The 19,764-nt window shown below is 41.4% G+C and overlaps 1 protein-coding gene across 1 annotated transcript in view; it reads right to left on the minus strand.

Moving 5' to 3' along the window:
- The window catches only part of LOC142939175 (tenascin-R-like), a 44,640-nt gene continuing 24,876 nt past the window's right edge, over nt 1-19,764 (minus strand). The window contains exons 9-21 of the mRNA XM_076082394.1: nt 17,260-17,413; nt 16,101-16,370; nt 8,495-8,617; nt 7,953-8,096; nt 7,128-7,247; nt 6,475-6,624; nt 6,222-6,367; nt 4,760-4,892; nt 4,499-4,650; nt 3,975-4,071; nt 2,699-2,854; nt 1,920-2,083; nt 1-1,370 (exon numbers count right to left, since the gene is read on the minus strand). Of these exons, the coding sequence (XP_075938509.1) occupies nt 1,272-1,370; nt 1,920-2,083; nt 2,699-2,854; nt 3,975-4,071; nt 4,499-4,650; nt 4,760-4,892; nt 6,222-6,367; nt 6,475-6,624; nt 7,128-7,247; nt 7,953-8,096; nt 8,495-8,617; nt 16,101-16,370; nt 17,260-17,413 (1,908 nt within the window). The 3' untranslated portion in view covers nt 1-1,271. The remainder of the gene's footprint in view (nt 1,371-1,919; nt 2,084-2,698; nt 2,855-3,974; nt 4,072-4,498; nt 4,651-4,759; nt 4,893-6,221; nt 6,368-6,474; nt 6,625-7,127; nt 7,248-7,952; nt 8,097-8,494; nt 8,618-16,100; nt 16,371-17,259; nt 17,414-19,764) is intronic.

Below are 19,764 nucleotides of genomic sequence, written 5' to 3' on the forward strand. Positions count from 1 at the left end.
TTTGATTTTTAAACATTTTATTAAAAATAACAATAAAACACGGAGAGATTTGCAGAGAAAACACAGAAGGACAAACTAAACTCTCCATCACTCACCTGCTTGTTTCCAAGGTTGAACCCACAGACAATATATATAAGAAGGTGTATCTGAAATACCTTACAGCAGGTGGCGCTGTTGAGCTTTAAAACACATGGACTTGATCAGAAATATAATTTTTTGCAGAAATTCCAGCTCAAAACAATCATTCATTTTATTTAGACCAGCAACAAATGATATCACGATTCTGTATTTTACTGCATGTTTAACTCTTTGGCAGCTGGCTGGTATTTATTTACATTAAAGAAAGTTTTGGTCCATCAAACCTGAAAATGGTTAAAGTGCTGCAAACATCGGCTACATTTACACCTTTAAAAGTGAGCCTGCATTATTAAAAAGAGGAAGAAGATTGAGACGTGTGTTGGTTGACGGGTAGAAAACACAAAACCGTTCAACTGTGGAATCAGCTGTTATAGTGACGTCTCTCCTACAGTAACTATTCTAACATACGAGTATTATTCAGACACTAAACGTATTATGTACATTTGAAATAGTTTTGACCCCAAAAGAAGAAGTGATTCAAACCATTTAGTGGATGTAAATATTGAGTTAGTGTCTCTTTAAAGTGATTTGTTCAGCTGATATTCAAACAGCGATTCTAAACCTTCTATTTCTATTGGAACATTTGAAGAAGAGCTTTGCTAAAGCAGCACGTTGCCCCTTAATTCCAGCTTGTTCTAGGCTGCTTTTATTGTGAAACACGTTGCCACTGAAACAGGAAGCTGTTCATGTTTAAATCTGCAGACATTTTGATGCTAAGCTTCCACTTTCTTTTGCCGATAACTGGTGATTTCTTCAATTCTTACAGACATACAAAACAAAATATTATATATTAGAAAAGTGAACTTTCTGCAAGCTAAAAGCACACAGTCAAGCTTTGGTGGCAACTTTTGGAGAGTGGTGTGTGTGTGCGCGTGTGTGTGTGTGTGTGTGTGTGTGTGTGTGTTTTGTAATTTGGGTGAACTGGCCCTTTAAATATAGAGACGGTGGGAGCAGCCCTGCTTTAAAAAGAAGATACAAACTGTACAATAACATACAGATAACTGACCTCTATACAAATTAAAAAATACGTCTTCATCTCCTCTCCTCTGTGTGTGTTTGTGTGAGTGTGTTTGCACCAGTGTGTACACACTGCTGTCCATCATGCGTCATGTCTTTAGTTCAGTTCATCGTCCTCATCCTCTGGTTGGAGGACTGAAGGCTGCTGGTCTCATCTTCATCTCAGTGAACGGGACGGAAAAATCTTTTCCTTTCCAGGCGGTCCAGATCACACCCTGACACACACACACACACACACACACACACACACACACACACACACACACACTCAGTTAATGAGAGCGTATTCTCATAAAACAGTTCAAATGATATCTTACGAAAAGTTTTCTCCTCATTTTTCATGCATCTTCCTACAAACGTCCACGTGTCAATTTCTACTCGTTACATGAAAACAGTCTTTTCAAAATAAACTTCAGTCTTCACAGGAAACAACTTAAGTTTAGGCAACAAAACTACTACTAACTAATAGTTAGTTATGTTTACTATGGTTATCAAATGATCTTGTATAGGCTCAACACCGCTCACACAGACTGGGAGATTACTTTCTCAACACTTCACGACCTGCAGAAGAATTTAATCGTGGTATCGATTTGTTTTTAATCTTCTGTCAGAAAATCCTGTTGTCGTTTTGTTTTGCTTCACCACCACCGAACAAGTTCAACTTCCAGCTCAAGCGAACCAAACTAAACTGGCAAACACACCTTAATGAACGAGACCACGTCCACACTAACAGCAATATACTGTAAAGGTTCTCATCGCTTCACCTGGTGACGGACGTCGGTGCCGTAGACGCCGTTGAGGTTCGCCTCGTGGCAGTTCTTGTACCACCAGCCTCCGCGGTACGACATGGCACAGCGGGTGATGAAGGGGGACAGGTCGCGGTCTTTGGTGGAGAAGACCCGCTGGCTGTGGTAGCTGAGAGAGTCACCTGAGACCACGAAGGAGAGAGGAGACACCAGCAGTAAAGGGCTATTCACTGGTTTCCTTCAGGAGATGTTACAAGAAACCGTTTGAGATTAAATACCAATAGAGAGGTGAAGCCCCGCCCCTTCTGGTGTCTCCAATGGAACTTTATCTCTGAAAAAATATGTGCGGTAGTCAACGGCGAGAGACAAATTTGATCCTGTTTGAATTGTGTCATGATTTACACAAATTAAATTTGTCAATTTAAAAGATAATTTTGTCTTAGTTTGTATTAGAAACATTTAGTCTCTGAATATGTCACCTACACCAACATGGCCGTTAGCTTGGCTTGCTAGCTAGCTAGCTAGCTAACGTAGCTATGTTCCACGCACAAATGTGTCGTCCTTCTAATATATATTTTAACAGTTTTACAACAAACTGAGATGTTCTTGACATGCTAAATGATCTTCTAAATTAAAAAAACATCATATGTGTAATTCATGGCTCAATTCAAACGGATCAAAACATTATTTGTCTCTTGCCGTTGACTACCATACAAATTAGTTTTCCAAATTCCCCTCCCATGGTGCGAAGGGGCGGGGCTTCTCCTCTCTCATTAACCGAGCACGTTTCCTCTGACCTGCGGTGCCGCTGTATCCGCCCACGATCAGCTTGTAGTGCCTCTTCACCAGCTCAAACATCGAGTATTTGGCGAACACCGCCTCGTCTTTGTCCCGCAGGTCGACACGCAGACTCATCCGGGTCATCGCTGTCAGGTTGTAGAGGCTCTCCAGGCCTGAAGCGGCGAAGATAAAACTGTCTCAGATAAACACGACTTCCTGCTTGGGTTTACTTCTGGTTTAATGTTGTTGTTGTTTCTGAACAAAGCAGTAACTGACTTTTTAAGGTTTCTGGAATAAAAACTGGATTCCAAATTTCCTGCCACTTAAACGTCGATGCTTTGAACCTCTAATCCAAACACTTGTTTTCATAAAGGGACTTGTTCACTTCTTTTTCCCAGAATCCCCCTTGTTAGCGGCAGTAGTCTGGATCTGGTCAGGTAAAGAGTTTCCTGCTGAAAACATTGAAGTTTGACTTTGATGAAGAATTGAGAACCAAATGTTCGTTTCTTCTCCACTTCCACATTAAACTGAAGCTTTTTACTTTGAGTTTTTGGTGCTTTTGTCATGAAAATACAAGAGAAATTACTCCACGTGGAATAGTTATGTCAACAAATTACTTCAGCTGTAAAGTTTAAGATTTGTTGGAAAATCATTTTTGAGTTCTATAAGAGATTAATTTAATACCTTTTAAGATCTTTTAAAGATCAAATATTAAGAAATCTAAGACGTGTGTTTGGGGAAATCATGCCGGAAGTTTTCAGTCAGCGAATGGTGAACATTGGGGAAATATTTGGAGTTTTAAAACCACTGAATTTGATGCCTTTGGGAGTCAAAGTACGGCAGCCTGAATGTTCCAATGCTGGGAGAAATTGTTATGAATTGGTAGATTTTCTGGAGAATCTCGACGCGTCAACGAGCATTAATCCACAACGTCACATTTCTGGACAGATATTTTACATATATAAGGCCTTAAGATTCCAGTTTGATGCTCTATATTGGTAAAAATGAAAAAAAAAGACATTTTAAGGACCTGCAGATGTCGTGCAGAGTCAGAAAGAGTCAAAGTCAATGGAGAAGAGTTCTTGGTGAGTTTAAAGAGCGTTTGTTACGAGCTATAGTTAACAGTTTAGTCTGGCTTTTTGTGCTGCAGTGAAATTTCCTTTATTCTCAATCTGACCCAGCGCTTAAACTACTGTTAACTTTATTTAGGTTGACTTTGCTGTAAACACCACATTGACTGTGTATTCCCAACATGTTTTAGTGTCTTAGAGAGTCTCTCTCTCTTTTTCTCACCGAGCCAAAACTCTCCACTCAGACTCCCAAATCCTTTAGTGTAGTCCTTCCAGCCTCGGAAGAAATCCACGGAGCCGTCCTTCCTCCTCTGGAAGACCTGCAGACAGGAAACACACAGGAACACCTCCTTTACCTCCTTTACCTCCTTCACCTCCTTTACCTCCTTTACCTCCTTTACCTCAGTAAAAGTACTACGACCGCACTATCAATAGTAACAAAAGAAGAATACATGTTGTTATCAATTAAAACAACAACAATAAATAAAAGTAAATAAATAAAAAGAAAATATAAAAACAATGACTTTTACGACCATTAGCGTAAACTGTTGGGTAATTTAGTTATATTTATATATAAATATAAAGATCTCAGATAAATGAACTAAAAGTACAATATTTCTCTGTGAATTGTTCTGGATCAGAAATATAAAGTAGCATGAAAAGTTAAAGACTTAAGTAAAATACAACTTCGTTACATTTGTCCTAAATGTACTTAGTTAATTCTGGCTGTCAGTGGCGTCACCGTACCGTCCAGCCGCCGCCGTCGGTCTCCATGTCGCAGGAAACCATCATCGGCGTCCCGAGTTTCCCCTGAGGGAAGACCTCCGCCTCGCCGGACGTCCTGATGCCGTTCAGCAGCTCCTGGGAGCAATCTGTGGGGAAGGGGAACCTCAGGGTGCCTGAGGGAGAGGAGGGAGGAGGGAGGAAGGAGGAACACAAGAGGCGGGAACGTTAGCTCTCCATCAGTACATCCTCATGATAACGGTGTAAAGCGGTCGAGGCCGTTACCGGTGGTGAAGTCAGTGGAGATGGCAGCAGAGTATCGGCCTCCTCCCTCGGCCTGGAGCTGCACCGCGTACTTGGATCCGGGGTGAAGTCTGGTCAGGTTGTACTCCGTCAGCGAGGCGTCCACCATCACTTCCTGTGAAGACGCACAAAGACATTTTTTTGTCCTTTTGTTTTGTTTGTCTTTGTTAAGGATGGATGTTTTCATATTCAAAATATTTGGTACATTTTTATTTGTTTTTGTTTTTGATTGCCAGAACCAGACGGCAACCTCAGGTTCTGAAGAGTGAAGTCAAAGCTTCATGTGTTAAAGCTGCATTCTCTCTAATGTCCACCAGGGGGCGACTCCTCTGGTTGTATAGAAGTCTATGAGAAAATGACTCTACTTCTCTCTTGATTTATTACCTCAGTAAACATTGTAAACATGAGTTTATGGTCTCAATCTCTAGTTTCAAGTCTTCTTCAATACAGCATGATGTTCATTTAGTACATTATGGTCCATTTAGAGTCAAACAGACCATAAAGCAGGGGATGCTTTAGGGCGGGGCTACACAGTGATTGACAGATTATTTTTATTCTCTTTTCCATTAATCGCCTCACGACCCCTCAGGTTCCTCTGGTGACCCTTTGGTGGGGCCCGACCCCTAGGTTGGGAACCACTGGACCATTTAACTGTATATAAAGTAGTTAAAATAGCTCCAATAGCTTATAGTTTTGAATGCAGGACTTTTACTTGTAACAGAGTATTTTTACATCCATGTATTGCTACTTAGGAGAGACACTTTTTGTTTTGGGACAAATGAATCAAACCCTCCTCTCACCTTCGTCTCCTGACCTTCGCTCTGATAGGTCAGACCCTCCTCTCACCTTCGTCTCCTGACCTTCGCTCTGATAGGTCAGACCCTCCTCTCACCTTCGTCTCCTGACCTTCGCTCTGATAGGTCAAACCCTCCTCTCACCTTCGTCTCCTGACCTTCGCTCTGATAGGTCAAACCCTCCTCTCACCTTCGTCTCCTGACCTTCGCTCTGATAGGTCAAACCCTCCTCTCACCTTCGTCTCCTGACCTTCGCTCTGATAGGTCAAACCCTCCTCTCACCTTCGTCTCCTGACCTTCGCTCTGATAGGTCAAACCCTCCTCTCACCTTCGTCTCCTGACCTTCGCTCTGATAGGTCAAACCCTCCTCTCACCTTCGTCTCCTGACCTTCGCTCTGATAGGTCAAACCCTCCTCTCACCTTCGTCTCCTGACCTTCGCTCTGATAAGTCAAACCCTCCTCTCACCTTCGTCTCCTGACCTTCGCTCTGATAGGTCAAACCCTCCTCTCACCTTCGTCTCCTGACCTTCGCTCTGATAGGTCAAACCCTCCTCTCACCTTCGTCTCCTGACCTTCGCTCTGATAAGTCAAACCCTCCTCTCACCTTCGTCTCCTGACCTTCGCTCTGATAGGTCAAACCCTCCTCTCACCTTCGTCTCCTGACCTTCGCTCTGATAGGTCAGTCTGTAGCCGCTGGCGGGATTTGAGGGTGGTTTCCATGACAACATGGCGGTGCGGGGGGTCACGTTGTCGGCCTGCAGATCACGCGGGACGTCACCGTCACCGCTACCAGAGCCTGGAGAGGAAGACGGGAGGCCTTCTGGTTATTTCTACAGCTTCAAGGTGTGTGAGTGAGTGAGTGAGTGAGTGAGTGAGTGAGTGAGTGAGTGTGTGTGTGTGGACCTCCGGTGGTGGTGAAGCTGCTGGAGGCCTCTGGGCTCTGCGAGCTGCCCAGCAGGCTGCTGATGGTGACTGTGTACGTGGTGGATCCCTCCAGACCGCTCAGCTGCTGCTCCGCTGCGTTTCCAGAGACGGTGATCCTCAACTCTGAGTCTGAACACACAGAAACAATCAATCATAGACGTTTTATTATTATTATTATTATTATTAGTTTCATTATTATGGTTCTCTGCTGTAATTAAAGGTATAATATGTAACTTTTACACATCAAGATGTCTAAAACTGAAGAGACCTATAATATATAATCTGTTGTTTATTTATGTAATCCCAAAATTATTTTCAACGCCAGAGAAATCTGTAATTTAATCTCGGTAAATATTGTTTATATAACTTTAGTCACTTTCCAGGTTCAAATTAATAATACAAAATATAATCAAGAAATAAACGATGATGTATTGTATCGATAAATCTGTATTAATCTATAAACTATATATATGAAAAAGAGCTCCACATGTACGAGCTGCAACATTACAGTGATGAACACATTTATGCATCAACATAAATAAATGAGACATTACTGTGAATTGAAGCTATTCTGATGCAGAAACATAAAGTTCTGGTTCTTGGGTGTTTGATGGGCGGATGACATCACTCACCGGTCCCGGCGCCGTAAACGATGGCGTACTTATCAACGGCGGCCATCGCTGGACGCCACAACAACAAGGCGCTGGTGTCCGTGACGTTTAAGGCCCGGAGGTCTCTCGGCGGGTCGGGGACTAAAAGAGACATAAAGATGGTGAGAATCATCTTTATTCATCTGCACCAGAAATAAAACAATTACTGAATGACGACACGTTGTTTGAATTCACAAAAAAAGGCAAAAAAACAGACAAACAAAGAAAGCAGAGAGAAGAGTATTGTATGTGGTCACATATTTGTGGTATTTTTGAGACCAGACTCAAACTATGTGTATAAATATACGTGTATAAACAATAAGATCTCTGCCGAATTCATCCCTAGATTACGTTCAATGTTAGCTTAGCCTAGCACTGATGGATCCAAACTCCATTCAGAAAACAAACATTTTAAAAGTTGTTTGCTTGTCGTCTTGCTTACAGACCTGACAAAGCATGAATTCACATATTTTCTACAAATCAGCATCATTATGTAGTTTTATCTGTTTATTGCAATTAAATCACTGTTAATGTGCTGATTTTAGGTTCATACCGCTGAAGTAAATTAGCGATACGTATAGAAATACGAAAATTTGAACTCTTGACTTTCTTAAAGTGAATCTTATAGAAAAAAGGAAACTCTCATAACTGCTGAAAAACAACACCTCATGATGCAGTAATGCCGGGGCGTTTTTAAAGTAAAGACATCTCACTTAGAAAACACAGGATGCTTCATATTTGAACATTTGTTACATTCTCATTGCATCCAAGAGCAGCTCCGCTAAGACACAATAAAACAGGACTCACGTGTCGTGACGAAGTCTTTCATCGGATCGCTCTCGTCCAGTCCGAGGACGGAGATGACGCTGACCTCGTAAGAAGAACCAGGTGAGAGCTTCGATAGGCCGAGGGTGGAGTCGTCCGAGTCCAGGGACACGGACACCGGCTCACCTGCAGACACAAAGGAAGCTGAAACGTGCGGGACATCGCAGATTCACTGATACTCTAATCGATTGTGGCTGAACGCCGGCGAGCTCGTCTGTGTTCTGGCCCCAGAGTAGAATATCTAAATCAATCAGCGCATGAAAAACAATGTTATTCTTCCACATTGATCCAAATACTGAAGGTTCTGCTTCAAACAATATAAAGTACTGTACTATTACTGTAATATATATATATAAAAATCAGATTATATATGATTTGAACATTACATCTCTGACTCTTTGGTAAGTAGCCAAGAAAAGTAAAAGCCATAATAAACTCAGAGGTGTCCTGAAAGAGAAAATAACAGAGACTTGTTACATATCATTGTTAAATAAATCAAATAAAACATGGATGTCAGTTCTCACCCTCCTCTGTGTGGGTGTAGGTGACTTTGAAACCACTGATGGGCGTCTTGGGTTTGGTCCACGACACCGTCAGAGAGTTTTCCGACACCTCACTGAAGACGATGTCGGTCGGAGGCTCCGGGCCTGAACGGATACGAAGAATACCATGAGAGAGGTGGATGAAAGCACGGGAAGGAGACGTGGGAAGTGAAGAAGAAGTAAAAGAAAAGCTGGAAACATGAAGGAGAACTTATGAAATAGGAAGAAGAAACATCAGGTGAAGTAAAGAAGTGAAGGTTTCAAGAAAAGACGACAAAAGTGGCCACTAAAAGAGTGAAAACAGTGTGTTCAGTATTATTTTATTCATCCACACATTTGCTATTAGTGCTCTGGTGAGTCTGAGTGTATATATGTACAGTGCAAACATATATACAGTATACAAATCATATACAGACACGAAGTAATACAACAATTAAAAGCAAGATGATGGATCCTGGATAGCAGCGAAGGAAAGAATGGTGAGATGTAATAGTTAGCTGGTCGCTCACAACCTGTAAATAAAAGCGTGGCCAGAGTGAAGGATGTCAACACAAAGGGAGAGAAGATGAATGAAAACAAACACATTCAGATATTAATCCGACACAGTCAGAGGATTCAAAGCGCCGGGAAGTAATTTCGGGGACAGATTTTGAATCTTGCTATAGTGTGGATTATTCTTTAGGTAAAAACAACTAAGAAGTGCTGGGTATCACATTTAATATCTTATTATATTACACAATCGTATTATTAAAAAGAAGAACAAGACTCTTCTTGGTAACACCCAGACCTGTGAAATTCTAAAACTCAAAACACTGAGAAAAGTCTTGATGATTTGAAGTAAATGGAGGCCACGTTTAACAAAAGCAGAACTATATCAGAACTATATCACTACGTGTTTTAAATGTTAAGGTTTTACCGAAGATGCACGTGTTTTTGAAGTAGTGAACATATGACTGGATTAATGAGTCTTGGATTATTCTGCACGAGTCGCGAGAGTTTGTAAACTTAACTAAGTATTTCACGATCTTTTCCCAAACCTAAGTATTTTCCGATCTTTTCCCAAACTTAACTAAGTATTTCATGATCTTTTCCCAAACTTAACTAAGTATTTTCCGATCCTTTCCCAAACTTAACTAAGTATTTCATGATCTTTTCCCAAACTTAACTAAGTATTTTCCGATCTTTTCCCAAACCTAACTAAGTATTTTCCGATCTTTTCCTGAACTTAACTAAGTATTTTCCGATCTTTTCCCAAACTTAACTAAGTATTTCACGATCTTTTCCCAAACTTAACTAAGTATTTTCCGATCCTTTCCCAAACTTAACTAAGTATTTCATGATCTTTTCCCAAACTTAACTAAGTATTTTCCGATCTTTTCCCAAACTTAACTAAGTATTTCATGATCTTTTCCCAAACTTAACTAAGTATTTTCCGATCTTTTCCCAAACCTAACTAAGTATTTTCCGATCTTTTCCTGAACTTAACTAAGTATTTTCCGATCTTTTCCCAAACCTAACTAAGTATTTCACGATCAATCACAATAAATCCTTCAAACACATATTGTAAAACCTTCTGTCTGCTTCTCTCTGAAATCAATTTATTGTTTTTCCAAAACGTTGACATTTTTCCAGGGAGTGCAGTTAGTGACAGTGTGGGCTCCATGATAACATAGGTCAATTCATCAAGAAGCCTCAGTTTTTTTGTTCTCTGTTCACCATGGAGGCATGACAGAAAAACGGTTTTCTTTAAGAATTCAAGGTAACACGAGGTGAGTAGCTGATATACAAATGGTCATCTTGTGGGTGAAGTATTTGTTTGAAACGTGGATGTGAGAGGTGAAGACAGACCAAACGTACAGAGACCAGCCGTGGTCTTACCCTGGTTGGGGTGAGAGGTGAAGGGGTGTCAGTGAAGCTGGCTGTTAGCTTACCCTGAATGAGAGAAAACCAGAGCAGCAGTGAATGAATTGTGTTGTTATGTTGTTACTGTTGAACTCTCGTTTGATGTCAACTCAGGTAAAATAAAAGCTGCCTCACTAAAGAGGATATAGTTCTCAGTGTGCTGCCAGTCTGCAGTCCTTGAAGGCAGTTATTTATGTGGCTTGTAGCTGTTTGTGTGTTTCCTGCCAACATTTTAAAAAGATGTGTGGGTTGCAAATAAAGTATAGTAGGTGGTGAAGTATTAACATTCTTTAATATAACTTAAACCAATCCTTTCCTTTCAAAAGTACTAATAGCATTACAAGTAAAGCCATGCAATGTTACTTCAGGATAGTATGCAAGTATTATCAGGAAAATGTACTTGTAGTATAAAAAGTAAAGTAAAAGTTTTTGCTAAACATTTCAGTTTAAAGATTATCAAAATAGTTGCTACTTAATTTTCTGTCAACCCACTAATTGTTTCAGTTTTACTTAAATATACTGTTCAGTAGTTAAATCTACATCAAAATATTATATTAAATATTGTTATATTTTACAAGTTCTTCATGTGTTTTGTATGAAGAACTCTTAATTTATAAAGTAACTAAAGCTGGTAAATATTTGCTGCAAAGTAAAAAGTACAATTTTTCAGAAAATAGTAAAGTAAAGTACCTCAAATTCATACTCAAGCACAGCACTTGTGCAAATGTACTTTGTTACATTCCAACACAAAGTATAGTTTAGGTTTGGTGAAGTTTAGGTAACTCAAAAAACATGGTGAAGTTTGCTTCTTGTTTTTATTTAAATTGTTGCTTATTTGCATAACATCTGCTCAATATTTGAATGGAAACTTAGTAGAGGTTTAATTTCCTTGAAGCAGTATTTAGTGCTCAAGTATAGAACTTAGAATCAATCAAATGATGAACAAACTGTTTGCCAGCTAACAAAGTTAGCCAACATGCTAAGGGAAAATCATGCTAATGTTGCTAACCTGCATCTACAAGCTATCTAGTGCACAACTTGGCTGGCTAACAATGTGACAAACTGTCAATGCACATCTGAGGTTTGACATCAAATAACCGAGTTTATGGTTGAGAGAGTGTTGTTGTTATTATAATGTATGACTGCTAATTCATGAATGTTCATTAAAAGCTGATGAATGAGTGCACAAACAGAGCATTATTAACACAAAACACAATCACTTGATTGAAATTTCGAAGAAGATCCACTGAAAACAAACAAAACAGGTTACGTCGTCACCAAACCAGTGATGAAATAAGACATGGGGTGAACCTGTAAATCGTGAGCTTACAGTTTTCAAGAGCACCACAGCACTTAAGCTCTTGAAATGGACATGGAGGAAGCATTTAGTGGGCGAGCAAACATTTCCAGTCATACCCAACACGACTGACAATTAGTTAACAATTATTTTTTGGTTTAAATCAGCACAAGACATGTAAAGATACAAGATGTGTGCATGAGCATTTTTTTTTTAATTTCAAGGTGATGGTGCGAGGTGAAATGAGCAAGTTTTCTGTAGAGGACTTTACAACATTGACGGTAATGTTGTCGCATTGTGCAGTTAATGGTCCACTGTCACAATGGCTTGTACCTGTACTGATGACAAGCTTGTGTAGTCTGGACAGAAGGCCGGGTCCCTTTCCAAGCAAGGTCACGGTGTACTCGGTCTGAGGAGGAAGATTCTCAAACTGGAAAGAGCGAGCTGAACCAGGAAGAACTTTTTTGAAGGTTTTGTCACTTCCTGCTACAGGTTTGGCTTTTATGCTGCTTAGGATCCTTGGACCTCGTGCAGAGACACTTTCAGGTACTCTATTTTCATCTTCGGATTCTGTTTCTTCGGTTGGATGATGCTTCGCTTCCTCCTCCTCATTGCCACCCTCTTTCTCTTTTTCTTCATCTTTCCCAACGTCTCTGCTTGTCACCACAAAGTTTTTGAACTTCTCTTCCGGTGACTCCCATATGAGCGTAAATCCATCTGAGGTCCGGTTCGTCACTCCCACGTGGTCCAGAGGTTCCCTTGTGACTCCAGAAGAAGATCCATCTGATCCCGTTGTAGGTTTGGAATCAACACTTCTTGTCTGCTCAGGTTTACTGTCAAACAAATTTGTTGCGGTATTATTTGCTTTTGTTTCCACTCTCCATTTACTCCCACTGTTGTAGCGTCTTATCTGGGCGTGATGCTGTGCGGTTGTACCTCTTGATGGTGGTTGGCGCTTTGGAAGTGGAACTGGTCTTGGGGCTTCATGTCTTGAATCGGAGGAAGTTTGTTTGACATTAAGTCCACCTCGACTTGTAGCTCCAGTGTTTTTGCCAGCATTGACTTTCTCTTTATGGGTGTCAGAGTCAGAGTTTGAATCTGGGGTGCTAGTTGTTTCTCCTCCAGATTTAGGGGTTTGGATCGGAGCATTGTCCCACCCTTCTAATTCATTCATCTGTGGTCTGATGGTTGCATCATGGCCATCCATTTGGGAATGTGGAATTACTTCTGCAGTGTCTTGTTCTCCTGATTGTCTAATTTGGACTCCTTGGGTAGGCATGGGGGCATCCTGCCCTCCTGATTGGTTTTCAGGGGTATTATCCTTTTCTAATTGCATAATTTGACGTCCAACAGTATTGCCTCCATTTAGCCTTTTGTTTGGGAAAAACTTCCTCATGGGCCCCTTATGTGGGTGTTGAGGTGGTCTCAGGTTTGTGCGGGTTTTGTTTTGTAAACGTCCACCATACAATTGCGGCCGACGGATGTAACCACCTTTGTTAGTGGGGCGATGAGAGGAAGGCACTCCACTTCCTCTGATGGTCTGATTGAACTCAGTGGACATGATTGTCGAGGACAATCTTGTCCCAACTCTGTCTACATTTTTGCCTACTTTTGGCCCTGTATCTTCAGCTTCATAGGATTCTTTGGAGACAGGAGAAGAAGAAGTGGCTGGCAATTCAGTGGAAAATACCTGGTCTAACCTTGTATCTGATGCAGGATTTAAAGGTCGAGAGGGCAGAGGAAGCAGCCTCAAATTTGGATGAGTCCGGTTCTGAAGAGCTCCAAAGTTTGGACGACGCAGCAGGTATCCTCCCTTTGGAGGAAGACGGCGAACTGGGATTCGTCCTCTTCCAGTTGGCATCTTTTCCTGGTTTTGTTCAACTCCAGAGGATGCAGTTGTAGTTGCCCGATCTTCGTCTCCACTCGTACCCCTTATTGGTGAATTTACCTCAACTAAAGAGTCCTCTGAGGCAGATGATGATGGTGAAAACGATAATTCACTCGTGGATGTATGCCTGTTCTCTGTCTCTCCTTTCAGGACGAGGTTCAAACGAGGAGTCAAATGGTGAGGAACTCTTGAATTTAGACGGGTTCTGTTCTGAAACGATCCAATGTTTGGGCGCAGACGACGTACGTATCCATGTTTTGCTGGTGTGCGTTGGAAAATAGGTCCTGAGGGCGGTAGTTTTCTGTCTTCAGGTGAGGTAACGTCAGTCGTACTTTTGCGGTTATCAACATCTGGTTCATTACTTCCCACTGAACCTGATTTATCTGAGTTGGAAAGGGATGATGATGGAGTTGATCTTGGTAATGATGGTAGTGATGATGATGGTGGTGATGGTGTGGATGAGGGGGATGACATTAACAGTGTTAGTGAGGATGATGGCGCTGCTGTTGGTGAAGATGGAGCATGTGAAGGTGGTGCTAAAGAGGATGGGGATGATGGCAATGATGATGACGGTTCACCTAAAGAATGCGATGATGAATGTGGTGGTGATGAAGCTGCTGCTGATGAAGATGGACCAAGTGAAGGTGATGATAAAGAGGATGAGGACGATGACCGTGTTGATGATGATGAATGTGAAGTTGATGAAGGCAATGACCAGGACAAGGATGGCGACAATGGCCTCAATCCCCTTAAAATCTGCTTGCTCGCTGTTTCTGCATTAACAGAGAGATTTGATGGTTTGGACAGGTGAACAGAAAAAGATGTGATATTCAAACTGTCAAAAGTGTCCGTCAGGAGTTTGAGTAAAGGATCTGTTGAATTGTCGCGGTCCGTCTCTGCAGACGAGGGTCTCAAGTCTTCTGTTTCAGAGGAACCTTGATCTGAACCCGGTGTCTTTCCTACCAGCGCAGTTCCATCCCCTCTAAACCCACTGCCTCTGCCCCGATGGGGTAATCTAATGTGTGTCACTTTGACTTTGTTCATACATTTCTTCTCTTGGCTTCGAACAGTCCCAGTTGGCTCTGAAGACACTGGAGCAGTGTCGTTTCCCTGGACTGTCTCGCCAACATCTGGTTGTTCTTTGGAGCCGACATCAACGGTCGGTTCCTCGGAGCTACTTTGTCTGTTTGTATCTGAATCGGTCCCAGACGTTATAGCTGGATTCTTGTCAACCCTCCTCTTGGTGCTTGATGCCTCCACGTCTGGGCCTCTCATAGACAAAGCTATTGTCCTGTCTCTGATAGTGGGGACACCTGGTTTAGGTTTTTTGGGTACAATTGGTGCCTTCTTCTTCTGCCCCACCGGGGGCTTTTTCAAAGAGCCTGGGCCAAACTGTCTCCATCCAGATACGACTCTGGTTGTGTTTAAACGGAAAGGGCCTGAGACATTTGGCTTCCTGTACAATGGAGACCTTTCTGTGACTTTGGCCATGGTGCCATTTATTCCCATCTTTTTGCTGACCAGAGGTTTAGTTCTTGCAATCACAGAGGTTGTGGAGTCTTTGTTAGGGCCATCTATACCTCCGACTTTCACTTCCTCCCTCCTCCCCTGTTGGTCAAAGACGTGAACCTCAGCCGAGGGGTTAAACTCTTGGTGTCCGTCGCCAACATCTTGTCCAGGTGCTAGCGTCAAAGCTGCTGTGGTAACCCTTGGAAAAGTCTTCCCTAAAGATGTGAAAGGAGCAAGCATTTGGATTCAACTTTAAGGTCGTCATACACTACTGCTGTTAATAATCCAGAAGAGCTCACATCTAGTAAAGGAAGAAAAGCAGTTTTAATATTCATTACGATACTTTTCAGGAAACCTGATTAACAGTAGTTTGTCAGTTATTTTGCAAGAGAAAACAAACAACTCATGGCAGTAGGATCCATGTCGAACCTGCAAGGAGAAAATTGAAATATGATTAATGTTAAGCATGGACATGATTGTTGCTTGTTTTGGAGATTTCTTTTCAATCTCGAAATGACATTGGACCAAGCTTAAAACGTAAAGGATGAGTCTGTTGTTATTCTAGATTTCCTACAAATCACATTAAAAACACCAAAACCAACAATGTGTTAGTCCGTCTCGTAATACTTTCTGACTTCCTGTCATGTGGCTCTCAGCTCCAAGCCCATTTGTTCCTACTGAAGACGTAGATCTTGAAAAACGCAAATATAATTTTCTTAAACAGCTGGTAACTGTAGTATTTTATCAAACAAATAGAAGGAAATAGTGCATTTGTTGGGGACTATTTTCAGCGGCGGATTAATCCACATTTGATGCTCGAGTGAGTAAAGGTTTTCAAGGAGTAGTAGTGGAAACTTTCCCAAAAGAAAAGAGGAGTTTTCTTAAATCAAACAACACTGTTTTGAATTTTGAAAACTATTGTGACATCTTTTGAGCTAATATAAAATCGTTCATCGATGTCAATAGTTGAGAGGAACATTGTTCCTACTCACCTGGTGTAACCTGATTGGTTGCTGGTTTGCTCCGACTCGTTCCCTTCTCCGCCACCAGTTCGACGTCGTACAAATGCCCCGCCTCCAGCAGCCGGATGTGGGCGGAGTCTTGTCCAGCCGGGACCGTCATCTCCTGACTCTTCCCCGCTCCGTCGTTGGGCGTGACGGTCAAGCGGTACCTGTCGATCTCACCCTGCGACTGCTCCCATTGGACCACCGCAGACGTGGATGTCGTCTTGACGACTCGGAGGTTGGAGGGACCGGAGGTGACTGAAGACGAAGACGAAGAAGAGTTTTTACAGCCTCCATTCTGCCAGGTAACATGTAGCTGTGGGAGTGACTCCATGGTGGAAAGTAGATAAACTTAAATTAAATTTACTCTGCAGATTTGGCTCAGCACCTCCTCTTAACTCTCCAGAACTCACAGTTCAAACCTCCAAAACGTGCCGTTCACAGCCGCCCTGCAGCTGCCACAGACAACATCTTTCACAGGAAAGGCAGCGAGATGGAAATGTTTAAACTCTGACAGTTTGGGCGATTTGAGCTGTGTACGTCGGCCAATGGGCTAGTCAGAAGCACCGTTATCTTACTAGAAACTGTGCTTTTAAACATTTGTAAGCATAACTGTCAACTGCAATGTATTCATTATTTCAGCATCTGCCATATTTGATGAATGTGGCTTTTCACAACGCAGATATTTACAGCAATATTCTTGTATTGAAGCTGTAGAACACGGCAGCCATTTTCATCTGATGTCAGGCATTGATTCCTTATAACTTAGCCACTACTACGTTATCTTCTTGCCAACATAACTAAGCTAATGTCAAATAGCAACGTGTCGGCGGACTTTCCTTCAACATTGTGGATGCAACCTCCAATCCAGTTGCTGTATTTCTTTTGTTGGATCTTTACAGACTTATCGTCCCATGGTTCGATGTTTGAACACTATGCTTACACAAGTCAAATGTTAGGACCACTTCAACATAGATATACAGACCGACTAGTTTCCCAGACTGTACTTGAGGGATTCCTCCTGACCTCAGCATGACGTAGCAAAATGGCCGCCGTGTGAGGTGAGTTATGCACCATGAAACATGGCCTCAATAGCCTCAATACATTTTTCATTTATAGGAAGGAGGAATAAATAAGGACAGCTCACGGGTCATGAATTCAGTGGAGCTCTCGGCTCCCTTCCTGCCGTCGATCTCTCCGGTGACGCCGACGGTGTATTCCTGACCGGCTGCCAGGCCCGTCTGGGTGAAGGTGGTCAGGCTGCCGTCCACCTGGACCCTTATCTGCTGGTCACTCTCCTTCTGTGAGGACCAGACGAATTAACAAAACAAATGAGAGGGAGTACAACATATATACATGAATTACTCTTTGAAGAGACGTGGAGGTGCACTGCAGCTTAGTGAGATGCAAAAACATCTGACATGAAATATTTATTCTTAAATAAAAACAAGGAAATATTAAGATGGAAAAATAAGTGAAATCACTCCGCATATGAAACAATAAACATTATTATTAAACATTATCATTATTAAAGAACATGTTGCCGGTGAGAGGGAAGTCTGGGTCTGCCTGCTTGGCCTGTTGCCACCGCGACCTGACCCCGGATAAGCGGAGGAAAATGGATGGATGGATGGATTATCATTATCTCCCAGTTAAAGGGTTTTTTGGGGGCGTTCTTCCTGTTCCGATGTGAGGGTCCCGGGACAGAGGATGTCACATGTGTACAGATTGTAAAGCCTCTGAGGCAAATTTGTGATTTTGGGCTGTACAAAATATATTATAATATATATATATAATATATATACAGCAAAAAATGGTTCCAAAATAACAATAACCCTAATAAATAAAATGCAATATAAGTGTGAAGGACACAGTGAAGTTACTTGGTAAGTAAAGTAAAAACCAAATAAATTAAAAAAACTACATTTTGACTGTTAATATAAAAGCTTTCGTTCAATACTGCTTTGATTTTATTTCCTTTATTTATTCATTAAGCTTTATATTTAAATTCAAACTATCAAGTTATCTACATCAGTTATATTTGTGAATTCATTTACTGTATACGCAGTAATAAATCATTTTGATTTGAATATATGGATCAAAGAGTCACAGAGAGGCTGTTCAATAGAGGACGTGCACTTATATCTGAACACTGTCACATCTGATCCATAAGCACTTGAAAGTGTTTAAAGTTATTAAAGTGCAGCACAGTGACGGACCAGCAGAGGGAGTGTTCTCCTCCTGTTCCCTCACTGACGGCTGATCATTAGCTCTAAACTATTGGATCAAACACATCCTGAGTAATAATAAGAAAAACACACCATGATGTAATCATTACCATTAGAGTGCATGAAGAGTCTGAGCAGACGGAGTGGAAACTCTGTGCTGTCTGTAGGGCATGTGTGTGTGTGTGTGTGTGTGTGTGTGTGTGTGTGTGTGTGTGTGTGTGTGTGTGGGCGAAGACACTCGCTCTGCTGTATTTTTTACTTTCTGCAGATTCCAGAATCTAAATGTACTGAAGTAGAACAAAAAATAATCCCGAGGGGGAAGTGAACTGCACTTGAAAGCCTTGTTGTTTGTTGACTTCATACATTCAGTGATTGCTGCGCTGAGATGTGACCATGAAGCCACATTTTAAAAGCTGCAGGATGATGATGATGATGATGATGATGATGATGATGATGATGATGATGATGTTGTTAACAGTAAAGAGGCTCTAGAGACAACAGTAGCCCACAAAGTGAAGAGACATTTAAAAAAGGAGCTTTTAAACCAAATGGTTTTATAAATTGTTTTAAAATATTTCAAATATTATATATATGAGTTTGATTAGTGCTATATAAATAAAGTTTATAATTTTTTTATTGTCATTTTTGTTTATTAATTAATAAATTATATTTATACTATAAATTGTTTTTTTTCTTCTGTAAATTACTTTGTAACTTAAAGAAAAACGATAAATAAAGTTAATTATTATTATGATCATTATTTATAAATATATAAACAGGAGGCAGGGAGGAGAGGCACACAGCCAAAGAAGAGGGGCAGCCTTTATAGCTGGGACCAACCCAAAGCTCAGGTGTCGCCCATCAGTGGCCGATGAACATCCTGGAAGACAACTGAGGAGAAAACAGGACACAGACCCCTGGTGGAAGGGAGGGGTCGTCACATCACACAAAGTTCTCATTCATTCAATGTATTGTTGAAAAGCCTGGAACTTCATGAATTAAACACTTACTCAGCAGTGACTCAGCTGGGAGCGCTGGGCTGGTATTTCTAATGAATGGACACTAATGGCCATGGTGGTGGCTGCCTGGCGACGGAGCCTCAGAGGACACTTTCATCCACTTCCACATGAATGAGAAGTGACATCATTAAAACTGAGACTCCAATAAATTCACGATTTGCTTTAAAACAAGTCGAAGCTCTGTGGCGTCGTCGCGGGGCGTTCAGGGACCGTGGTTCTTTCTGGACACGAGGAGCTCTAACTGGGATTCTGAGTAACTCTGCATGTTTATGATTGTTGATATGTTGGTGTAAGCGTTATATATTATACTATATTTACATCATACAACACTTGATTTTATTGTATTAAACAGTTTTTTGATACTCGGTCATATTCTGTTTTATTGCTGTACTAATGTGTTACATT

This window comes from Anarhichas minor, unplaced genomic scaffold (assembly GCF_050575085.1).
Source record: "Anarhichas minor isolate MPS153535 unplaced genomic scaffold, ASM5057508v1 ptg000094l, whole genome shotgun sequence".
Classification (NCBI taxonomy): Eukaryota; Metazoa; Chordata; class Actinopteri; order Perciformes; family Anarhichadidae; genus Anarhichas; species Anarhichas minor.